Source organism: Punica granatum, chromosome 5 (genome assembly GCF_007655135.1).
Source record: "Punica granatum isolate Tunisia-2019 chromosome 5, ASM765513v2, whole genome shotgun sequence".
Lineage (NCBI taxonomy): Eukaryota > Viridiplantae > Streptophyta > Magnoliopsida > Myrtales > Lythraceae > Punica > Punica granatum.
Genome location: NC_045131.1, coordinates 24,891,631 through 24,917,159, shown reverse-complemented (window position 1 = coordinate 24,917,159; position 25,529 = coordinate 24,891,631). Strand labels below are relative to the sequence as shown.

At 40.8% G+C, this 25,529-nt stretch overlaps 1 protein-coding gene and 1 pseudogene across 1 annotated transcript; both read right to left on the bottom strand.

Annotated features, from left to right (window-relative positions):
* Nucleotides 1–2,083: 2,083 nt before the first annotated feature.
* LOC116207025 lies at nucleotides 2,084–3,932 on the bottom strand (annotated as a pseudogene).
* Nucleotides 3,933–20,563: 16,631 nt separating this feature from the next.
* LOC116206805 (senescence-specific cysteine protease SAG12-like) lies at nucleotides 20,564–23,198 on the bottom strand. The gene is made up of 2 exons (XM_031539607.1): nucleotides 22,624–23,198; nucleotides 20,564–21,465 (listed from the first exon to the last, which is right to left on the bottom strand). The coding sequence occupies exons 1-2, from the start codon at nucleotides 23,090–23,092 to the stop codon at nucleotides 20,876–20,878; spliced, it is 1,059 nt and encodes a 352-aa protein (XP_031395467.1). The 5' UTR covers nucleotides 23,093–23,198; the 3' UTR covers nucleotides 20,564–20,875.
* Nucleotides 23,199–25,529: the final 2,331 nt, after the last annotated feature.

Sequence of the window (25,529 nt, the reverse complement as noted above, 5' to 3'; positions counted from 1 at the left end):
AGTGAAATTTCCAAATTCTTTCTATTTTAATTTTCATATTCTATATTAACCATATATGCCTCCCCATCACAAAAAAAAAAAAACTCTTAAGTGGCACTTCAAAAGTTTCTTGTTTCTATAGTAATTAAGTAATTGAATATTTCGGGGGTGAGCATAAGAGATTGTCGAAGTTGACATCTTGATTAGATCATTGCACTCGCCTCATTATATTTTTCTCGATAGTAGGGTTTCTATTGTCTACAATCTGTTACTAAAATACTCTCTTATATAAATCTGAGCAGTCTTAGCTACAAGAGCATTTTTCCGGTCCAGAGAATTGTGAAGCCAAGGCAAATTTCAGAGAGCAGCACGGTTGTTAATACTTTTAGGATGGAGTTTATTAAGGACCTACCATCATCAAGGTTTGTTGGCCTTGTGGTTACAGTTCGAATTAGTTGCCTTGACGTCGTAATTTCGAGTTTGTCTGTCCACTCATCTATTTTTGCAGATAAAAAAGAAATTCAGAAAACCACATATGGCCTCCTATAAAGTCCAATAAAATTTATTTGTGACGCTAGGATTCGATGACTGAAATGAGGCGGCTCGTTTTATCTGATGCCACTCATAAAACATTAGCTAGCATGGGCTAAGCAGCATAAGTGGTCTTGCCATTTTGATGAAATGGCATTGATTGAATTAATAAAGTGGGCAGAGCCATCAACGTTTCAAAACGTGATGATGCATTTGCTGTTTAGCAGCAGCCTCTGGACATAAATGAGCATAGTTACCATAAACTCCACTTACATAGTGGGAACATTTTTTTTTTTGCTGAATATATAGTGGGAACATTGATGTATATTGTGGTGTGGTCCAAATTATTAATTAACTGGAACATTTCATCGAAAATAAAGTTAACTGGAACATATTAAAAGGGAGTATAGTACAGTGGTGCACACCCTTACCTGGTAGTCAAAAGATTTCAAGTACAATATCTAGTAAAATTACCCGTATCTCTTTATTAGTTATTTAGGAATTCAATTTTATTGTATTAGACATATGGACATTCTTTGTCATCAAAAAATTAACTGAATTAGTGGGGACTTAATGATTTCCAAATAGCAACGAACGCATTGAAAAAAATCATGGGGCTCAGAGAAATTTTCAGAAGCTTCTACTGGAAAATGTCCATAACCATAAAAGGATATGGTTTCATTTATCATTTTTTTTTTCGGGGATAAGACAGTCCTTTTGGTCATCATTTTACATGGAAAGAACCTTCAACAATTTGTGTTTTCCATTTTCATTCGTAAACGCTTTAACTAAGCAGAGATGACCTACGAGACCAATCTGACCTACCAAAAATTTTCTGTTCCATAATAAAAATCTTGACCCGCTCATTGATTTCTATCGGTTTTTCTTTAACCTCCGGTGCAAAAGGAAAGCATATATAAAATATGGAAGATGGAGATAGCATATATCTTAAAAAGAGTTTTTAACCAATATGAATTGATACAAGTAGTTTGACATTTGTTCTTCTTAAATAATAAGATATCGGGTTTGAATTTTGTGAATGAAAAAGATCAATTATCGAGACAGTTTTATCTTTTATTGAGTTCGAACTGGATTAGTTAGGGCCTACTTCCGTATATTAGGATTTCCCTGTTAAAAGGAAGATTTTTTTTCTCACCGAAAATAAAATAGAGTTTATCATTAAAAGACATCTAATATAGTGGCACATGCCTTCAATTAGGAATAAAGAAATTTCAGGTTCAATTTTCGTTAGTTAAATTTTCCCTATCCTTTATTTAGCTTTTCCTTTATCTTTACTAGTCACATGAGCATCTCTTGTAACCCAAAATAAAAAAATACTTTTTTTTTATAATTCTGAATATGTACAATTTTAGCAAGATTTACTTTCATTAGTTTTTATTGTAGAATGGTATCCAATAATGTGGAAGGGCAAATTCATTATTGCTGGGCAATGATGCTTACACAAACTTTACATGTAATTGAAGATGCTTACACAAACTTAATTCTTATACTTCTTTGATACAGCATAACAATATTTTATATGAAAATCCTATACGTACATTGATCTTACTAATTTCAGTCTTAGCTGACTTCTTCACCGCTTTATTACCTTATAGTAATTAATCAGACATGTTGTCTATTAATTTCTGGATATAATATTATTGCAGTGGATATGCTAACAATTATAGGTAAACATAGCAATTCGGACTTCACGTACGCAAGACCTTAATTATCTATAGTTATGGCCCATCCTATTCATGCTGTCGGGTATGAGGCTAACATAGCAAGACCACATAGTCCAGCCTTTGAACTCACGTCCCTCTGGATCCTCATATACCCTTTCTCCCCCCACCCTGTCCCCCATGAATTCTTAAGGAGCCAGTACTTGGTCCCACCAGAGGTCACCCCGTACCCGACTGCAGTAACCGCATGATCCAGCTCAGTTCCGCATGAGCCGGTGAACACACCACTTGAGTAGAACTGGAACGTGAACCCGCCCCCCTCAAGTGCAACTGAAACCGGCTGGTTGGCCACAGCCTGCAGCAAAGCCTTCTCACTGTTTGCGGGCACGTCCTCGTACCCTGTGATTTTGGCGGCCTTGTTTCCTGCCTCCTTGCTGTTGCACTTCCCGTCGGTCCCCTCATAGGGGTAATTAGCTTCTATGGTGAGGCCTCCGTTCCGCTTGATGAAATTGAATGCATAGTCCATGAGACCGCCCTCACAACCCTCGTTTTCGCTCGTGTCACAGTCCACCAGCTCCTGTGTGGATAGCGAAAGCAGCTTGCCCGTTTTGAGCATGGTAATTCCCTCGTCGCTCCCACAGCCGAGAATGCCCAGCAACATCCTGATGTGCATGGTTACGAAAGATATCGATATCCAATAATGACTTCCGACGGATATTGGGAAAGGCGCAAATCCTACAATCAAAGGTTTAATTTTTTGTCCTTTTCCAATTACTAGAATAGAAAAGGTTAACAGTAAAACAGATTAATCTCAACGATTAAGTTGAGTATGACTATGGTCCCATTAAAGGAAGAAGTAGATCCTACAACTTTTGTAATGTGATATGATTAGCAAAATTTCCTATAAAAACCAACGTGGGTTGATTTAAGGGGTAATGAATTATCCATATTTCTTTATTTACATCTTTTTTCATTTCTTTATACGAGACTCATGAGTCATGAGCCTATTTTATAACCGAAAAAAATGATCGTGAAAAATAGTAAAACAGAAACCCAAATATCCTTGTTATTAAAAGTAAAAAAATAAAATAAATCGGCACAGAATGATTAGAGTGGATCACATAAGTTAAGTTATTAGACCGCATTATGTAATATTAAAAGAATTAAACATATGCTTACCACAATCTCCTTGATCCTTAACAGAAGTGACTGCTTTTTTGGCTCTCCAGTCGAGGGAAGTCGGGGCTGCGGTGAAGTTTGCATACCTAAATGGCTTTGCCTCCAAATTGGACATGTTTGTGGCCTTCCTCTTATACCCGGTATATGTAGCTCGGAACTCCTCGTTGGTAAGGTCAGCAAATTTATTTACACCCAGCTTAATATCGGAACCCTTACTATTGTTATTATTGAAGGTGTCTATGAGTTTGACGTTTTCTCTGAAAATTTTAAACCGTATATCTTTCTCAGCAATATCCTTATAAACACGCCCATGTAGGCCCATCCACTCTTCATGTTTCTTCAACATGTGCTCATCCTCGGTGAGGATGGGGCGGGAGAAGACTCGGGACGAGGCGTGAATGAATAGGATGAAGAGCGTGATGGTAAAGTAGTTGGCGACGGGAAGATTGATGCTTTGAGAAGCCATTATAGTACTATGTAGAGTACTATTGCACTATATTCAAATTTAGGAAGGTATTAATGGAAGAGTTGGAAATGTATTAACTGGTACAAGTATGAATTTCAAACAGCTGATTGGTATTTATAGAGGGAAAAGAAGAACTTATGCTGTCTTAATTGGTTGGGAGTAGCATCTTTTCAATTTAGTGGACATGTACTTCTACGTGCCTTGGAAAATGTACTCTTAGACCACTCAAATTGGAATTTCACTGGTGAGTGTTGACTGACAATAATCACGAATAGTGACAAAAAGAACTCTCTAATGTTGTGGTTTACCAAAATTTGATCCCTATGGAAAAAGGAAGATAGGGACGATAATCATATGATTCACACGTTAAAATTTTTTAATAATTAATTAAACAGAAAGACGTGATACAAATACTTCTCATGAGATCATTCATCAGAGGATTCTTGTCCAAAGCATGTTTATTATATTTCTTAAGTGGGTGTAAGATAATAATCCATTATAATGATCTAGAACATGAGGTTGAAGTGATACCATTGGTTAATGGGGGAGGTCCTTTTTCCATATGGGTCTGATAAGGTTGATTCTAAATGGGCCGAATTAGGTCCAGGAACCCCGATTGACCCTAAGCAACCTAGAAAGGCCAGCAGGCCCATGCCAACAAAAATATGCTCGTGGGATGCCCACGATCGATCCCACAGCCAAGATTCGGGCACTCGACGAGCCCCAACCGAGGGTTAACAGCGACTGAGGAGAAAGGAATCGAATCCCAGAACTCAATTGGACTTCTTATGTATTTGAGGCCGAGCATAGGATAAGGGGCTCACTGAGGGTTCAGCAAGTCCTCGACTGGTTGCAATTCGTCAAGCTGCAGCAAAGGCTCGGGAGCTCGTCGAGTGCCCCAATCTTGACTGTGGGATCGTGGCGAGCCCCATCTCCTATGCTTAGGCTCATCCATTCTCCACTGCCTCGGCTTGAAATACATAGAAAGTCCAATTGAGGTTTGGGGATCAATTCCCTTTTCCTACGCTTAATTTTATTAATTAGGCATTGACTTAGGTTCTAAGAATGAAAACAAAAAAAATTGGGACAGAAGAAGTCAAATCGGGAAATAAAATATCCACCTGTCAAGTAGAAACCTTTATTTCTAGGCGAAAGGGCCTAAGGGTTTGATGGTAGCAGTGTTAAAATCACATTCCTTATTCTCTCCTTAGTCTCTGGAGCATTACTTACTTGTAATGCTGAGACAGTATATATCAACTTGCACTTTGCGTGGCCTTGGACACACTTGACCTGTTCATTTAGCTTTCCTGTGCTTAGCCAGTACCGAGCCGAGGGTAGTCGATCCACATAGTGTCGGTCTAGTTGCTCCGTGGATTGGTTGGTTCCTCGTTGTGTCTTCATTAATAGTTTAATTCCTTGACACATATTGATCCACAGACCACTAATATTGGGGTGACGACAAGCCATACATGGTATGGGGATTTGTTTGATATTCTTGAAGAATAAGATTATATTGGGCTGAATCTTCTTAGGTTGATATATATGTAAAATATTTATTTATTTTCTTATAGATATTTTGTTTTGGTAAACTTGAAAGTATTATTACGACTTAAGTTACCACAGTTCAGGAGTTCACAATTCTTGGGGACTCAAGCCCCGTTATATCTCCATTAAAATTAGAAGAACAACTAGAAGGAACAGTAAATAAAATAGCTAAGTCATCCGGCGGAGTTCCTCCTAAATGCTCCACTGCATCAGCACACTTATTAGCCTCTCGATATATATGCTGTGGGAAGATCACCTCAAACCCTTTCAAGAACAGTTCTAGCATCAAGTTCAACATAGAGTGTTTGAATATTGCAGTCTATTGCTAACTTGAGGCCTTGTTGGAGAGGATTCAGCTCCGCCACAACACTAGTGGTTATGCGCAAGTCCATGTGGAAACCTCGAAACCATGAACCATTGAAGCCCCTAAATACTCCTCCAGCTCCCACGACACCCGGGTTCCCCATAGAAGACCCATCAGTATTCAATTTGTAGAACCCACATGAGGGTGGAGTCCAACAAACCGAAATCTTTCCAAGAGATGGCTTTGTGAAACTGCAAGCAAAGAATTCTACAGCGAGATATATCGTATGTTCGACGAGAATACCATGAAGGAGCTTCTAAGACAAAAGGAGGGAGTTTCTTTTCTTCCATAGATTCCAGATGGCAAAGGAGAATATGATTCTCCATGGGATATTTAGATTCGATGGTTAAGAGGAAGCGAGGTTGAATCTAATCTCCTTGACAGGTATTGAGGAAGAACCTCTTTTCGCAGGAAGAATGAGCAAATTTTGCCAAAAGGAGTGAGCACTATAGCAATCTCTCAAGATATGCACAATTGTTTATGTGCTCGATGAGCAGATTTCACATGTGGGATTTATCGGTACACCTCTTCGGGCTAGCAACGAGGCAAATGCAAGTCTATCTCGAGCTACAAAGTAGATAAAGTATTGGATTTGAGGCAAAGACTGTGACCCCCAGATCCAGGACCGTTCGTCGGGTGAGGGGGGTTTGAAGAAGTCTAACTCAAGGAGATAAGCAGATTTGGAGCTGTAAGTTCCATCTAGAGAAGGGGCCCATACTATATCATCTTCAAAAACTTGGAAGAAACTCAATGAAAGACCGCGAATACAGTGTAGGACATTAATAGGAAGAATGAAAGGGAGCTGATTGAAGTTCCAACCACGAGAAAGGGAGATGAATGAGGTCACCAAACGATGATCTTCATTTCGTGGTAGAAGACGACTAATACAGTACCTTAGAGGTGTGTCCCCAATCGATACGTCATGCCAAAAGTTGATCCTCTCACCATTGTCAACAATCCATTTTACTCCCTTTTTCCTACACCTCCATCCCAACTCTCAAGGCTCGTCAATTAGTTAGTGCCTTTCCATAATTGAGCAGATCGGTGTGTTTGGAACTTGTCTCGTATCATAGGACCTCAAGGAGCATCAGTCGAGGCAGCTCTAGAAGCAAATCCATCAACCAGAACTTTATCACGAATTTTCATTCTTGGCAAATTTAGTTCACCATAATTCTTTGGTTTAGTCACCTCTGCCCAGTTAACTAGATGCAACTTCTTTTTCTCAGGTGAAGATCCCCAAAGAAAATCACGGTTGAGCTTGTCTAGAGAGGAAGTAATCAATGCAAGGAGGCAAGAGCACTGCATATAGTAGGTCGGGATGGATGCCGTAACAGGGTTGATCAAGACAGCCCTCCCTACCATGGATAGGAGCTGTGACTTCCAACCGGCTAACTTCTCGCTTACTGATTCGACCGCAAATGAGAAGTCTCTTTCTTTGTGGCTAGATAGAGCAATAGGAAAGCCTAAGTATCTTCCGAAATCTTGAGATTCCGATATTGAATGCTGATGTGAACTTCCTACGAACTTCCCCGAAAGACTTTTTGGAGAAGAGAATTCAAGATTTAATAAGGTTAATCTTCATGCCCAACTCACTGCAAAAGCGATCAAGAACCCATAAGGAGAATATCATTCGCAAATAGAATGTGGGACATTGGGAAGCATCCACTTACAGGTTTTACCCCTATCCATTTGTGAGCTTCAACTGTCTCTTCGATCATATTTACAAGGTACTCCATACAAAGTATTAAAATGTATGGAGAGCTGGGATCGCCTTGTTGGATACCTTGGGAAGGTTGAAATGGTAGAAGAGATCCCTTATTGAATAATATCGAGATGGTAGTAGATGAGGCATAAGCAAGAATCCAACTGATCCATTGTTCAGAAAAACCAAAATAGAAAAGTACTTTACGGATAAAGGACCATTCGAGGCTATCATAAGCTTTCTCGAGGTCCAATTTGATTATGAACCACCACCACCACTACTCCTAAACAACCCCCCCCCCCCCCCGAGATTTCCTTTCTTTAAGCGAAAAGATTGGAACACTTCTCGAAGAATCACCAAATTGTCCGCTGCTCATTTTCCTAGGATGAAACTACATTGAAAGAAGGAGATGTGCTGTTGCAGGAACATATGCAGTCTCTTGATCAGGATGGTGGAGATTACTTTATAGACTGAGTTACACACGCTAATCGGCCGAAATTGTGAAGTAGTTTCAGGAGACTGAGTTTTGGGAACGAGAGAGATGAGCGTATGGTTCAGACCCTCCGGAAGGGTAAAAGTGGAGAAAAAGCGTAAGCAACATCGCAGACCGATGAACCAACGATATCCCAACATCGTTGGTAGAAGCACCAGTGTAAGTCATTAGGCCAGGAGCTTTAAACGGCTTTAAGGACAAGATAGTCCGATGAATCTCTAGGCCAAGAATTAGCTCTATTAACTAAGCAGCCCAATTTGAAGATATCGACATTTTCCATTGTCAACATTCCATTTTGGTTCGACAGCTCTTGGGAGGCCATCAGCAAGGCTCCCGTCTATGACTCCCTAGAACTCTCACGGAAAATAGCCTGGCAGACCTCTAATTACTATGCATAGCTCGGTCAACAAGGTCAATTAGATGGCACCAGAGTGCAATTGTGCAGAAAGTCTCAGGAGTTTCCACAGATCCTAGAGAGTAACCGAAGAGTCCAAACGATGCATGATCTCGAGCTAGCAGACAACTTCCAGCAGTACTATTCACTGCCGGTTCATTGGGCTACTAAAAGGCATCCAATATGGGACTCTAAAACTCCCTCATAGTGCCAAACTGATGAAGAGCACCTTGGAGCACATTCTGCAAATCATCTGCATGAGCCAAAGCACTCCCGAGTAATCGCAAATAGTTTCCAATAAGGCTCCTGAGTCACCGACTTATCAAGCAAATCGTGACCGGGTTCTTAGGACCATGGAGTACTCTTTAAACTGATCTCCAGAAATCACCTTCACCTCACGAGAGACTCCCAAGTGGAAAAAAGGGCCCTTTCTAGTAACTTTCTCGAGCGGACGACTCGTCAAGCGAATTGTCAACACCTAAGGTCAAGTCCGACCAGACCTAATAGTTTTCAGGATCATGGAGCACTCTTTAGACTACTCTCTGGAAATCATCTTCACCTCACGAGTGATTCTCGAATGAAAAAAATGGGGGCCTTTTCGACGAGGTTCTCAAGCCACTGGCTCATCAGGCAAAATGTTAATAACTGAGGTCAGGTCCGGCCGGTCCCACTGACTCCAAGGACCAAGGAGGAAAATTTCAGCTTGGATTGCATAAATCATTTATGTTGGTAAGGGCTTCCCGTCCTACAGAGATCCTTCTAGATCGAGTTACTCCCATCACTTCTTCATTCTTCTTCTCTCCCACTATCTTAGCTTCATAGACCTATGGCAAACTCTTGTTGCTCTCATAGGGAAAATGAGTGGGAAGTTTGATCACAAGGATATCCTTGGTGGTCTCAACTGGGACATAGTCGATGACGATCTGATCAAAGGTGGCAACCAATTTGTCGTTCCGGTCTCATATCTCCATCATGCCTATCATGTCAACTGATGGCTCGGAACTCGAAGTGTGCACCAAAAATGGGTTCACGCTGACATTTGGCAATTGTACCGCGTTAAACTTTAACTTTCCTATGTCAATGAAGTCTTGAATCATGTGCCTAAGTCCGGGGCAAATCTCCATAGAATGTCCAGCGGTGTCCATATGAAATTCACAATGAGCATTGGGATTGGTCGCACAGTAACCAGCACGACATGGCTCGGGAGCAATCCAACCTTTCTGCAACATTATCCAATAACTCTTGGATACAAACACGGGAAGGGGGTGAACTGACTCCTTGAGCGTTGTGCCCTTGGTTGCCCCTAAGCCAGCTGATATGCCTGGGTTTGGTTCCTATTTGGATCCAGAGCAGTCATAACAGCTGGTACACCATGCTCACGATGGGTTCTTTCCCTTTCTTGGAGGTTCCCACTTTCTTTGAATCTCAACTTCTTGTTTAGAGTCGTGCGCCTTGATCCTCCCTAAGCGAATGCCATACTGTATGAATTCACCAGCATGGATGAGGTTGTTGAAGCGCGCATTGACATGAACGATCAAATGCTGGTAGTATGGCTCTTTGAGAGTGTAGATGAAGTTGCGCATGAGGTTAATCTCTGGGATAGGAGGATTTATGTCAGCCGCCTTCTCCTTTCACTTTTTCATAGACTCTCCGAATGATTGTCCTTCCTTCATTATCGTCCTTTCCAAATCAAAAGTGGATAGGTGTCGACTTAATGTTGTAGGTGTAGTACTTGACAAAGGCTTTTGTTGGCTTTTCCCAAGAAGTCACATTGGTGGACTTGAGCTTGGCAAACCAAACCAAAGCATTTTCCTTCAGACTTTCTTGGAAGTCTATATCATGAGCTTCACATTCTCCTTGTATGGGTCCATCTTGGCCAAGTAGAGGCGAAAGTGCACCATGGGATTCCTTATCCCATTGTACTTCTTGAATTTCGGGACTTTGAACTTCTGTGGCCTCGACATTTGGGAGAAGAGACAAAGGTCCTCATAACTCAACCCTCTTTGGTGGCGCAATCCATGCATTGACTTCATAGCCTCCTCGATCCTTTTGAGGCGGCGGTCTTGTTCAGCCCCCGCCCAAGTGGTAGTTATGCCTGCAATTGGTGGGGCCGATAGGCCCGCTCTGTAACTGGGCCGAAGGAAGAAGGGACATTTTTAAGCCCTAGTGGAGCTTGGTAAGAGAAGCTATTTGGAGAGAGAGAAGTCGGGAACATGAAGGGTTTAGGTCTTGACGCAAAAACATTAGTCGGCGCAAAGAATGCCAGAGGCAAGACAAAAGGGATAGGTGGCAAGATGAACATCGACACTAAAGAGCCAAGTGAGACTGCAGGAGTAGCAGTGATTGGGATCGACATCGAGGAACCTAAAGAAGGAACAGATGCCACTAGAGCCATAATGGTCATAATTATTGGCAGCGTTGAGGTGGCTAAAGTGTAGCTCACTAGAAGTGTTCTAGGGAGAGTATGAGGTGCTTGAGTTGCCGGTGCGATAGCTGTAGCAGCCATAGCTTGAGCTTCGAGTAGCGCCAAGAGGCGCTCCATATTGTTGTTCAGCCTTGAAATGACTCGCTCCAAATGAGCAATCCTTTCTTCGGAGTTCAGGGTCACAAGTGTTGGAGGGTCCTCCAAGGCGTGATCTACGTGGTACTATTCCATCACCATCCTCGCTCTAGATCTCGTCTAATAATGGTGTGGAGCCAATGGATAAGCCCCCTTCAAGGGCTTATCCTTTTTTCTTTTACCTTCAAAAGAGAAAAAATTGAGAAAACAGCAAATCAGTATACAGAAATGACATGGGAATGCATGAGAAAAGCCTTCTCCAATTATTAGTACGATTCCCTTGTAAAAGTCTCATTTGTTTGGGAAAAAAGTGTGTGATTTTTTGAAAATAATCTCACTAAGTTTCATCCCATAGCTTACATGACCTTGAATGGGTCTCGATCATAATGAGTTGCACCTCATTTTACTTTGCCCCGTTGTGCCCCAGAGATCCAAGTCTTTGAGGGGCATGATGTTTGCATTCAAATCGAGACAATCAACATTTGTCTCTAATTCCATCAGTCATCTCACCATGAGAGATGACTTTTATCACCCGAGTCATCTCTCAGGATTTAGGTCACATGTGGCCATGATCAACTTAATGGCCAAGGGAATCTAACAATACTTGAGATTTTATTTGAAAACTATATCATGTGAAAGAGATAGAGGAAACAAATCACATTCATACAATGTATATCGATCTTTATTCCCTACCTATACATTTATGTCTACTCGAAAAAATAGGAAGATACTAGTAAAAGAATTTTCTATTATCTACCATTTACACTAGGAAGTGATTTAAACAAACATATGCAAAAACACACAATAGAAGAATATACATGATGGGCTTACGGTTTTTTACAGTTGGGTGCTACCTATACGTGCTGGTTCTCGACCGATTATTTCCAATTGTCCCAAAGCGGGAGTCATCAGACTTTTTGGTCGAGCGGGAGTTGTTCAGGACCGTTTCCGGTGAGAAACCTCACACGGGCGTACCCCGTACTAAGCCTCCCTATCTAATCCTAGTAGAATAACATTGGTTCGGGATCGACCAAAGTATTTGATAAGTAGTGCTAATTTAAATTGCGCATTCAAAGGGTTAGTTAAAGGTATGTAGTGCTAATTTAAATTGCGCACTCAAAGGGTCAGTCAAACAAAGTTAGTGTTACAATTTTTTAATAACCGAGGATTCTAGGCCCAGGCCCTCTTGTAGATCCCCAGCGGAGTCACTAGGCTGTCGCACGACATGGTGTTTAGGCCTCTACCACCGGCTAAGGTGATTTGTTAGGTCACGTGGCCTAGGAGCCAATCGGCATTTGAGTTGCCACCACATCGTTTTATTTGGCTGGTGAGCCACCTAAGTCACCTACGGGATTATGATACTAACCACCTAAGGATTTATGTTTGACTCGGTCTTTCTAACCAGATAAATGAGTTTGTGGGCTTTTTTACGAGATTAGAGGTCCGCAAGCCAATAACTCGCAATTTTTGTACCATTCTAGGCTCCTAATAGTTTGTGCGCACCCGAATTTCGTCTCGTCGGGGCACGCATGCGCGCGCCTATGCAACGCGGCTTGGGAGTGTCCACCTTCCCGGGGACGCACGAAGGACGCACGTGAGAAGGAGTCGCCACTTGCCATTTTACGACCCGAAGGTCGAGGGCCGGCAAGTTACCCGGGTCTAGGGGCACGAGGTACACCAAATTGCTAAGGCATATGGTCTGCGAAACCCGAGGTTCCGAATTCGGGGGTTCTGTTACATGCGAGCCTATATCTCGCATGCCCTATCGGTACTCTACCTTGTCTAGGCTTGCCATTTTTAATTTAATTACCGTTTAATTAAGTTTCGCTCATCTTACGCGTTTTGACACCGCAAATTCGAAGAAAACACTCCAACCGTCCGCTCTCCGACCGAGATTCTTACACGAATAAATGTACAACATAAGCTCTTACATTGTTCTCTCGGATAAATAAAATACAATTTACAACAACGGGATCCCGGTCAGTTCGCGTTCGGTTATTATTCCACTCGTGCTCACCGTGTGGTTTGAGTGACCGAAACCGAAATTAAAGCAACGCGAGCTCAAAGAGCCGGGGGTCGGGTCCAACCGAACCAACGGATGGCGAAAGAATCATGTGACTCTCTCGATAGCCGTAGGATCGGTCGAGCTCCCAGGTCATGTCCGGCCGCGACTTACTTACTCGATCCGAGTCGTCTTCCACATAGACGCTACTAGGAGCGAAGCGATAAGTCGAAACAGGACCCGATTCCGCACTCGGGTTGCGCGCGCTAGGTGTGTGGGGCGTTGGACCCCGTGATTGATAAGAGAGGGTGTTGGACCCCGTGTATATCGTATCCTAGGAATTCGGGCTCGACCCACAATAAATAAACAGGAAAACAGACAAGATAGCGGAAGCAGACAAAGTAAATGAAATCCGATGAACGTGTGAACGCAAGAGAGTTGTGTCTTTTAATGTCATGTTTACGTGATTAGCCGATTCGTGCAGGATTTCGATCAAAGCATATCCAATTATTCACATGTGCACATGAATAAGCAAAGTTAGTCACGACGGAATTTAATTTTGTCAATTTTTAAGTCCGAATAATTAATTAAACCAATTTTGATGTGTTTAACTGATTTAATTCCCTTAAAGCCGAGTGAACATGAGATTGATTCGTGTGTATTCGTTCTCGCTCCAAACAACCGATTTTAATGTCGAGTAATTAAAATATTCCAATTCGTGCTTTTGTTGGTTTAATTAAAACAACAATTATTTTATTTTTTGTCATTCTTTTCTTTATTTAAAAATTTTTATTCAAATTTTCGACACGACAATCACAAAATTTATCATTGCAATCAGCAAATTTATTCACGAATTAAGACCTACGCATGTCACTAAGTTGGAATAATATACCTAATTTCGGTTTAAACCATAAACCAGGCGTTCAGACCAGACCAGGCGGTCTGAACAGTGCGGATCGGCTGCAAAGGGGGCGCTGGGCCGGCGAGTCGGGCCGGGCGTGGGGAGGTCTGGGCCGTGCGCGTGGGTTGGGCCGAACGCGCGAGAGTTGGGCCGCGGCAGGGCGCGCTGGGCCGGGAGCACGGGCGAGCTGAGCCGGGTGTTGGAGCTGGGCCGAATCTGCTGGCGAAACGGGTCGCGCGTTCCAGGCCGAACCCGAGGCGAGGCGGAACGGGTCAGATCGTCTCGGCTGGACTGGGCAGAGCGGGCTGGGCCGAATCTGCTGGGTTGGACCTGCACAAACCAAAAGATGGGCCGAGCCCGTGAGAAGGAGTGTGAGCGGAGAAGATGAAGTTGGGTGGAGGAGAAGAGTCCGGCGGCCGAGAACGGCGGTTCCCGTCTCTGGGCGCTGCGGCGACGATGCAGGAGGGAGCTGGAGGCGGCGGCGAGCACCGCCTGAGCTGCGCCGTGCTCGAGACCGGCGTTACGAGGCTCGGGCCGGTCCGGATTGAGGGGAATTTTGAATTTTTTGCGGCGAGGTTTCAAGTTTTCCGACGAGCGATTTCGAGTTTAATCGCCGGAAATCGGGGGAATTGAGAGGACGAAATGGAGGGGTTTTGTGCGGGGAAGTGTCGCGGGTCGATTGGGGAGAAAAATCGAGAGCGAGAGGGCGAGATTGGGCGTCGATTTTACGAGAGATCCCCTCCTTCTCGAGCGGGGGCCGTGGGGTTTTTGTGCGAAAATCGAGCCGGAGAGAGAGGGAAAGCGGCAAGGGAGCGTGCTGGAGAAGCGAGCGGTGGCGTGTCGGGCGAGCGTGTCAACCGTGGCAGGCGGTCGAGGTGGTTGGGCAACCGCGGCGTGTCGGAGGTGGCAGAGGGACGTCAGTGAAAGAAGAGGAGAAGAATAGGGGGGAGAAGAGAAGAGAAGGAAAGAAATGCGGGGGAGGATGGGAAGAGGAAGAAAAGAAGAGGGGGCGGAGTGGAAAGAAAAAAAAGAACAGGGGCAAAAATAGGAGGGTCAGAAAGTTCTGACCCGCGTCAGAAATTCTGATCCCGATCTGACCGGTCTGACACGATCTGACCGGTTTGACCGTTTGAAAGTTTTTTTTTTTCAATAGTGACAAATGACGATTTTGCCCTCCTTTTGCTAGGGTGGACCAAAATGGGATGCTGACATAGTTCTAACACTTTCATTCGTTAAAGTCGAGTTATTTAATCCGAGGGTCGAGTCCATATTCGTGAAATGTACAAGGAAATTAAAGTATGAATTATAGACTCCGCATGATATGTGCTTATATACAAGTGTACAGTCTGACTCTTGGATGATAAGCCACACATTCCAGCCAAGAAAGATGAATGAGCTATACATACAGGCCAATATACATATATGGGCCATACATTCAAGCCAATCGCTCACACAACGGATCGAGTGGGCCTATAAATTGGCCTAAGGCCCGAAAAGAAAAAATGGGCATAGGGCCCATAACTTAGAAAAGCTCTAAGCTGATTTCCTATGTCTGCTTGTTTTTATTCATGGTTTTCCGATTTTTGTCTGATTTTATCAACAAGGCCTTATTTATATGAATTAGCTAATTAATCCCTAAATTCTAAAAAAATGATCCTAGCACCTCATGGTCAATTGACCTTTTAATTTGGATTCTAAGACTCAATTAATGGGTTAATTACGTTTAATCCCCGTGACATGTGTCAATATATATAGTTACCCCTTTTAATCAATTTACACTCTAAAATCGAATTATTAATCCAATTCGGTCAAATGGTTGACTTTAATCTGGTTTAGGATACCTTGGATCCTAATGACCTGCACTCAAGATCATAAGGACCTTCTTAAGAGTCTAAGGGGTTGTTTGGAAATGGAGTTGAGTTTAACTCAACTCCATTCCAATTATATATGTATATATATATATATATATTTAATTGGATTGTAATAATAAGGTGGATGGAAAAAATAAAAAAAGTAATGATTGTGTTGTTGAATTGTGAAAAAAGTAATGAATAGTTTAGAGAATTTAGTATTAAAAATTGAATTAATGACAATTAAGATAAAAAAAATTGAACAAAATGAAAAAAGTAATAATTATGTTGTTGAATTGAAGATAAGTTGAGTAAAATGGAGTAGCGTAAATGGAGTTAAACTCCAAAACCAAAAAAAGCCTAAGACACCCTAATTGTATCTAATTACCATTAGGCCCATGTAATTAAGCCAAATATACATGATTATTACAAGTTTAGTTGTCAATTTCACGGTTTGACCGATTTTGACTCGATTTAGCACTTACAAATTTGGCCATACACTCAATTGTTACTATTTACACTTAATCAAGCCTAAGGACACTTAGGGGCCGTTTGGATTCAGAGTTAAAGTTACTTTGATTTTAATTTTGATTGTGGAAAAAGACAAATGAGATGTGATTATAAATTTGACTTTGAAAACGTGTGTTTTTGTTGTGTAGTGTGTTGAGTTAAAATTAAAGTTAAAATTTTTGAATTGGGAAATGTGTATTTTTGTTGTGTAGTGTGTTGAGTTAAAGTTAAAGTTAAAGTTAAAGTTAAAATCAATTGTCTTTGAATCCAAACGGACCCTTAATTAGACTCTCCGATTCCTAAGGTCGAAACACTGATTAAGTCAATTTCACCCAAATTGATATAATTACTCCTAATTAGACTCTAATTAAGCGAAATCGGACTCTATTGGACCCTAATCCACTTTGTCCTACACATCATTCATGCATTCATGAGCTCCATACATCAATTGAAGCATATATTAAAGGAATAGGCCACAATCAGGCCTTATCACACAAGGGGAATGAATAATCAACATAATTAACACCTAATAAAGCCTAATCGCCCTCTAAATTGATCATTAGAACTCAAAACACTTCAGCAAAACTTTTCCAACGTGCTTAAGAAGTCAATTTTGGACTAATTAAAGCTAATTAAATCAGGATTCCAAACAACATGAAGTTAATCCCACCTAATTTGTCTTAATCAAGCAACAAATCAACAAAATGTCTCATCTAAACCTAATTTACAAAAAAAAAATACAGAATATTAAAAGTCCAATTTCATGCAAATTTTACTTAATCAAGCTAATTTACTCATAGCCAAGTTTGTGGTTTACCCGATCACACTTGATTTAAGCCTAATTAGACCCAATTGACCCCAAATTAGACCAAATCACAGCACGACCAGAATGTTACCACGAGTAATTAAGCACGATTTAACCCAACTAGAACCTAATTAGCACAAATACAAGCTAATTACAACTAATTACATCTAATTACACATAAATCAACTCAATTAACACCAAATCAAGCCCAATTAACATGCAAGTAATCTTTTCCTGAGTACAATCAAGATTGATTAGTCGAGTTTGATCCTAATTAAGCATGTTACTATCCGATTAATCATAATTAGGCTCTAAATCACACAAATTAGTAGCTGATGAGTCCAATCTACATATAACTATCTTGATTAAGCACAAGATGACCAATATGGGAGCTAAAGAGCTCCATCCCAATTCTGGGTAGAGGCGAAAGGTCGCTTATCTTACCTTAGTTTGACGCAGTTCGAACTCTCGAGCTCGAAATTGACGAAAATCACTCTCAAGCTTACCAAATCCGACTATGCATGTAAGAATTTAGGTGTATTTAGTGATTTCTAGTGTTATTTTGGCAGAATCTCAGTACATGAAGTTGGCCAAAATTCCACAATTCTAAAAATAGCCTTCTATTTATAGGGAAAAGGGTAGTCGAAAGTCGATTAGTAAATTTCGATAATTCAAGGACCAAAATGCAATTTCTTTTTTAAAATTTGAGAACTCCAGCCGGATCCAGCTGTTGAAAACTATATGTTGGGACAATTGGCAGACATGTGCAATTACTAACCGCACGGACACGGTTAGTACCTGCGCCTTTGTACAGGGATTCGGGAGCAAACCGCGTTCCTATCCTAAATTTTCATCTCGATGGGAGCTTACTTGAATCAATTGAACTAAACTGGTTTGATCCGGCAAAAATAACGCATATGTTCTCCAACTTTCAAAAATCTTTCAATTTTACCCTTTTCAGGATTTTATAGCAAGTTTGAGCAGGGAAAAATTATTGAAAAATATCATCGGGTTGAAAAAATATTTCTTAACTGGAAATCACCCCGACACGAATACTTTCGCTACGTGAGAATATCGATTTTTCCGTCGCGAACCCTTATCCTATTGGATAAAATATGGATTTTAATCATAGAAAATTTATCGTGCCTTTTTACGTGAAAATACTAGCAATTGGATTTAAAACAATGACCCCGGAGAGTGAGTGTCACGTTTTCGAAATCCATTTTACACGCGTCCACGAAGAAAGAAGTATTGCCAATTAACTCGTATTGATTTTGAAAATAAACACGAATAGTCAAAATTAAGTGTTCATCACTCGATGACTTATTTATTTATTCTTGATGGTCCGTATTTTTACGAGCAATCCTCAGGTGCTTTGTCGGTTCTCTAATTCGATGCACTCCCCGAGCGATGATCCTAGCCCTGGTCGGAACAAGGTGCTTACAACCTCGACTAATCTATTCGAGTCGGATCGGCTCACTAAGGGGCAGAACTCTCGCAGCGTAAATTTTCTGGAACAAGTGCCAAACCATTTGAACTAATCTACTAATTCTCTTATTATCATAATTGGTTAACGAATGGAGCCACTCTTTTACCTTTCGGGTACCCATATATTCCACCGAGCGTCAAACAGACTTAACCCTTATCTCTTGGAGATAATTAATAGTCTCTCCCTTCCATGCCCATCTCACAGATGAGGCTCTGTCTGTTTATCCCGCCCCAAAGAAAAAGAAAAAAAAAGGATAGAGAGAGACAGTTCGAACACGTACGTACCGAATGACTCTTCTGTCATCAATATTTACTCCGATATGTTGTAATCAACCGAACAATCAGAATTCTGACATAAATCAGTCGCTCGCAATCGATGCTCTCTGGTGAAAGGCTCAAGAAGAAGACACCAACTATATAGAAGATTCTTTTGAATTCCTTTATCATTTGGTTTTTTTTTTTGGTAAAAGATTCCTCCAAAGTTTTGGAAAAAAGATTCCGTGTGTAATATGTCAGCTATGGTGGATCGGCCTGAATATGTCCGGATCTAGAGGCCCACTCTCCTGTCATCCGTCCAGGTTAAATCCAATCCTTCAACCAATTATATGGTGAGAAATTCCACGTTATCGCCGGAGGAAGCGAGTCTTATCACGCTAAGCAAAAGTTAAATTATTGAATATTCTCCTTGAGGTATTGCGCCGTTAACAAAATGAGATGCAGTTTTTGAAAACAGCCGAAAGCATCTTGTAATCACGGCCTAACCGATTTTCGAATAGAAATCAAATCTATGTAAGTAATCACTGAGAGCAGCATACGTGGTCTCCCAGGAAAAAAAGATTACCATATCCTCCTTAAATAATGTTGAAGTGATTCAAGAAATCAACTTTGATGAAAAGCGTAATACTAGGGTCCTTTCTCTCCCTTTTCCCATGGGTTTACAAAGTATCGCGGTCCTCGCAAGTTTCATATGCTCCGAAAAAAAAATTTCGGTGGAAAGCTCGATGAAAGTTTTATTATCATGAAGTCTATAATTTTAGCGCATTCAACAATCTCCGTTTAACTAATCTAATTCCAGAAAGGAAAAACAAATCTGGCAACTAGCTTCTCTATGGGATTTCATGTGATGTTGGTAATGGGAGGAGAACAAATTATTCTGTGGGCTACTTTCAATTGAATGTCGTTTTCTAAGGGTTTTAATCGAATCATTTTCCGAACTTATGGCTTCCATACATGGTGACTATATCTATATTGTAGCCACTTTAAACTTGCATTCTAGATATGAGCTAGCAAATCATTTTCCTTCCCACCATCTGATTATATATACGACAAACATGCCAATGGTCAAAAAAAAAAAGGGAAAAAAATAGAGTTTTGGAGTGCCAAATGAATACAAGCCTTGAACATTTCAAGTCCAGATAAGAAAGAAGTAATTGCTTTTCAAAGTGCACCACCGAATATTTGAAATATGAATATGCCCCAACTTATTTAAAATTGAGTTGCGATTTGTGCAATAAAGGGTATCACTTTCCCAATCATGAATATTTTTTTTTATAGTACTTAAATTTGAAATTTTACTTTAAGAAAAAAGTACTGAACCATTTTAATTAACCACATATTTACACACGATGAGATACCCAATCTCAAATTAGAGAATATAAGGTTTTGGTCTCTTCATAAGAGGGAGAGAGACCCCTTCGTCCCAAGAGGCATTTGGTCAAAACAGTACGGATCAGACCTAAAGTGGACAATAAACTTTTGGGTTCCCCATGTTGCGGATATTGGGCCAAGATACCACATCGTGGTGCCGTACGTCAAGTCATGGGCTCAACTTCTCGAACCCCCTACTTCTGGAGAGGATATGATGAGGTAATGAATTGCATATTAAAGAGAGACACGGATTTTACCTCTTCATAAGATCAAGGAACACCTCTTCCTCCCAAAGGATGGAAGACAGATAATACCTCTTGGATTTTCCTTGTTTTTATTAAGCTTTCAGTTTATTTTTATTAGGCTCATATACTTTCCTTGTAATAGGAATTTTTCTTTTTATTTTAAGAAATATGCATGATACAATTTAGCAAGATTAATTTTCTGTTGTAGAATGGCATACGATAATGTAAAAGGACAAATGTGTTGCTGGGAAATGATGCTTACACAAACTTTACATGTAATCGAAGATGCTTACACAAACTTAAATTCTTATAGAATTTCTTTGATTTTGCACAACAATATTCATATGAAAAATCCTATAAATCTTTCAATTTCAGTCTTAGTTGACTTCTTCACTGCTTTATTACCTAGTAATCAGATGAGTTGTCTACTAATTTCTGGAAATACCATTACTGAAGAGGACATGCAAACAATTATAGGCAAACCAATGCAGGCTTCACGAACATAAGACCTTAATTATATTTATGACCCATCTCATGCTGTCGGATATGAGGCTTTCATAGCAAGACCACATAGCCCAGCCTTTGAACTGACGTCCCTCTGGATCCTCATATACCCGTTCTCCCCCCACCCAGTACCCCATGAATTCTTAAGGAGCCAGTACTTGGTCCCACCAGAGGTCGCCCCGTATCCCACTGCAGTAACCGCATGATCCAGCTCAGTTCCACACGAGCCAGTGAACACACCACCGGAGTAGAACCGGAACATGAACCCGCCCCCCTCAATTGCAACTGAAACTGGCTGGTTGGCCACGGCCTGCAGCAATGCCTTCTCACTGTTTGAGGGCACGTCCTCGTACCCCGTGATTTTGGCGGCCTTCTTTCCTGCCTTCTTGCTGTTGCACTTCCCGTCCTCTCCCTCATAGGGGTAATTGGCTTCTGGGGAGAGGCCTCCGTTCCGTTTGATGAATTGGAATGCGTAGTCCATGAAACCGCCCTCACAACCCTCGTTTATGCTCGTGTCACAGTCCACCAGCTCCTGCTCAGACAGCGAGATAAGCTTGCCTGTTTTGAGCATAGTTATTCCCTCCATCGCTGCCACCGCCGAAAATGCCCAGCAACATCCTGCACATGGTCAGCGTTGGATAAATTTTCAAATAAAATGGATCTAAATCAGATTTAAACTCATCTGTAACATAAAAGTTTAAACCAATGGATTATTAGGCCTTTATCTTACATTAAGAGCTCCATTTTTTTCTTTTCCCAACCAATGTGGAACAAATTGTCTTCTCCCACCGCCACTTTTTCTATAACATCCAGCTCTCACGTGGTATCTTGTCGTCTCACACGTATCACGTGACCTAAACCTATAGACGGGACCACTCGTGTATAATGACGACTTAATTACATCCGCGGTCATTTCGTAGTCCGGACATCGGACACAACTGGTGCTTGCCTCGAGGCACGCGCTGTGCTTACAATCGAGCCTATGGTCGTATGGACCCGCCCATACACGCTCACGATTGTAACCTTGGGCTTGATACCAGTCGGATAAATTAAAAAAAAAGGATCTAATTCGGGTTTAAGCCCATTTATAATTCAAAAGCTTAACCAAATAGATAACTAGACCTTTGTCTTATATTAAGAGCCCTATTTTTCTTTTTCCAACCGGTGTGGGACAAATTGTCTTTTCTACCACCATCACTTTTATCCAACATCCCACTCTCGTATGGTATCGTTTACTTCGAAATCCCGACATCAAACAAAATGGGTGTCTGCGCATGCTACGCTTACACTCGAGCCTACAGGTCATACGAATCCCCCCATACACGCCCAGGATTGTAACCTTAGGCTTTAATACAAGTTTGATAAGTTTTTAAGTAAATTGACTTAATTCGGATTTAAACCGATATGGAATCTAAAAAGTTATGGATGACTGATCCATTATCTCATATTAAGAGTCTCATTTTTCTTTTCCTAGCAGGTGTGGGACAAATTGTCTCTCCCACGGACACTTTTTCTCCAACAGTCAGGAAATATGTCAATATCCAACGATGACTTTCTAGGGACAATCAAAGGAGCAAATCCTTAATTTTATCTTTTTATTATTGCTAGATATAGAAAAGGTTAAGAACTTTAGAACAAATGTTATCGCCAAAACATGATTACTTTGACCCATTAGGCTGAGGATTGGCCTACTCTCATCATTAAAAGAAAAAAGATCTTATATCTTTTGTAATGTGATGTAATAATATATATTAAAAGAATTTATAAAATGCTTACCACACTCTCCTTGATCCTTGACAGAAGTGACTGCTCTGTTGGCTCTCCAGTCCAGGGAAGTCGGTGCTGCGGTGAAGTTTCCATACCTGAATGGCTTTGCCTCCAAATTGGACATGATGTTGGTGGGCTTCTTCTTATACCCGGTATAAGTAGCCCAAAATTCCTCGTTTGTAAGGTCGGCAAATACATTCAAACCTAATTTAAAATCCGAACCGTTGCCATTGTTATTATTAAAGGCATCTATGAGTTTAACGTTTTCTTTAAATATCTTAAAACGGGTATCTTTTTCAATAGCGTTCTTATAGACACGCCCATGTAGGGCCATCCACTGTTCATGTTTCTTCAACATGTGCTCATCCTTGGTGAGGATGGGACGGGAGAAGGCTTGGGATGAGGCGTGAATGGATAGGATGAAGAGCGTGATGACAAAGGAATTGGCAATGGAGGAGATGTTGCTTTGAGAAGCCATTGTAGTGCTATTGAGAGTACTATTATAATGTACTATGTTCAATCTTAGGAAAGTATTAAGTGAAGAGTGAAAATGTATCAACTGGTACAAGTAAGGATTTCGAATGGCTGATATGGTATTTATAGAGGGAGAAGAATTTGTATTCTATTGGTTGGTTGGAAGTAGTGTTTTTCAAATTGTGGGGACCTGTACTTCTACGTGCCTTGGAAGATGTTCTGACTTAGACCTCTCAAATTGGAATTTCAATGGTGACTGGTGACTGGTGACTGGCGCTACTTGATCGGTTCAGCCCCCATGAAAAAAAACACTCTTTTTTTTTTGTAATAAGAGAAATAAGTAGGTCTAATATAAAGAAATAAAATAAATTTAAATAAAGGGTACATAAATCTTATGACTGATGATCAAACTCATGACCTCTTTAATGATACGGTCAGTGAAATTTTGACTCTCCCGATGGGGAAAGGAAGACGGTATTATATGATATGATTGGTACATTTAATACGATTACTTCTCAACTAATCATTCATCTAGAGAACTCTTGACAAGTATATTAACTCTTTAGATAGAATCTACGTATTAACTATTTAATTTTTTGGAGATTCTATTACGGTTGATTGGAAAAAAATAACCGTTGTAGTTGTTTTTATTTCAATAGTTGGATTTCAATAAATGAAATGTAGATCACACACCAGTTAATATTTTTATTACATGTAGATTCCCACTCATTACATTTTATCTTTTCGATCACGGATCTTTTCGAGGACACGGTTGCACCCGAGAATAGATCGATCCTACTTCATATCATTTTCAGACCAAATCGACTGGTTCAATTATTAATAATGAAAAAGAAATATAATTTTCAAAATAAAAATAAAGATTAATTAATTAAAAATCAAACCATCCAATCATAACGTGCGTTTGTTCAAGAGAGTCGGTGCTTATTCCTCTTATACAAGGTTTCAAATTCGAGTCATATGAATGGAAAAAATTTACGTTATGAGAGTTTTACTCATTAATGGCCTACTCCAGTCGACTATATTTTTTGGGATCTAATTGAACTTCCGGTTACTAGAATTCAGATTGAAAAAACATTAAACTACCCAATCCATCCAAGATACCAGGTTTGACCACTTTCTTAAAACCATAGCTGCCAAAACTCCAGCCGCCTCTTTCTATTACCGCTAATCATGGCCGCCACTACGCCGGTGTCTGGTTGTGATCATTAGGTTTGCGCTGGGCTGGAGGTAGCTCGAACGGATGGCTTGGGAAAGGACTGGTTCAAGGAAGTCCATCGCGACTAAGATCGGTGCAGATCAATCATGGTTGGAACCACGATCCTAACACTTCGGCTCCTGGATCCGACGACCCATGGCCGCCAGACGTAGCCCATGACCTTCGATTGGCTACAATCGTGCTGCCATGGCTGGGTCTATGATCTCACTTTATCCAATAGTGATTCATTTTGTTTCACCAAGCTTTCCTACAAAATGATAAATAACTAAAGGTAATATAAAACTAGAAATATATAACTAAACCACCATGCTTGTCAAGAAAACACATCATTGCCTGTTAATTTCTCTCCTTTAGTCGCCGTAACTTGCATTATCAAAAGGAAGAATCACCATTGCCTAATAGTCATCTCTTCGTCACTAGAGCTATCTTCATATCGTGAAGAAGTGTTATTTCTTGGCATATTGTCTTTCGGATACGCCCCTATAACAGTCGAAGGAAGTTCATAAACATGTTGTTAATGGTAAAACGAAAGAGCTCATAAACATACAACATAAAAATTTCCAAGCACACCTAACAAACATCACTTATTCAAGTCCAAATATCCAAATACACATAACAAATATATCAGTACAATGAATATCATAATTAAGAAAAAGAAAAGAGATTGTTGCAAACAATATCAATAAACATAAAGAGGGATCCTGAGCTCATTCAAGAGCTAGTAAGGCGGCGTAGCCATTCCCTTCTTGAATTTTTCGGGTATACATGAACACCCCCTAACTCTGTCGTCAATAATAGCTATGCTCCCTGCCATATACTCTTCAATCAGGATTGTCGGTTTCAGTTGATTCAACTCCGCCATCGCTTCCTCAATGCTATTTTTCTCTAGCTTCTCAGAGCTAGACACCGACTTGCTTCTCTTGGACTCAGGTGGGGTGGTCTTAGGCTTGGGTTTGAAATGGGGCTTTGAACAAGTCCATACACTCCTACAATTATGAGCTTGTCGAGGATTGCCTTTTACGCACTAAACCACATGGATCGGGTCATCACTCTCGTTAGAGCCTTCTTCGAGGTTGACGGGTTATTTCTGCTGTTATTTGGATGTTAATAGGAATTCCTCCAGCACTTGTCGATCCTCGTCAGAAGTCCTCGATAGATCGGTCGAGGAGATGCATAGAACACCAGTAGCAGTTGATGAGCTAAA

Coding starts and splice junctions, on each gene's coding strand:
- LOC116206805 (XM_031539607.1), bottom strand. CDS start 23,092: ATGGCTTCTCAAAGCAACATCTCCTCCATTGCCAATTCCTTTGTCATC. Junction 21,466..22,623: donor CAAGGATCAAGGAGAGTGTG/GTAAGCATTTTA, acceptor GACCATGTGCAG/GATGTTGCTGGGCATTTTCG.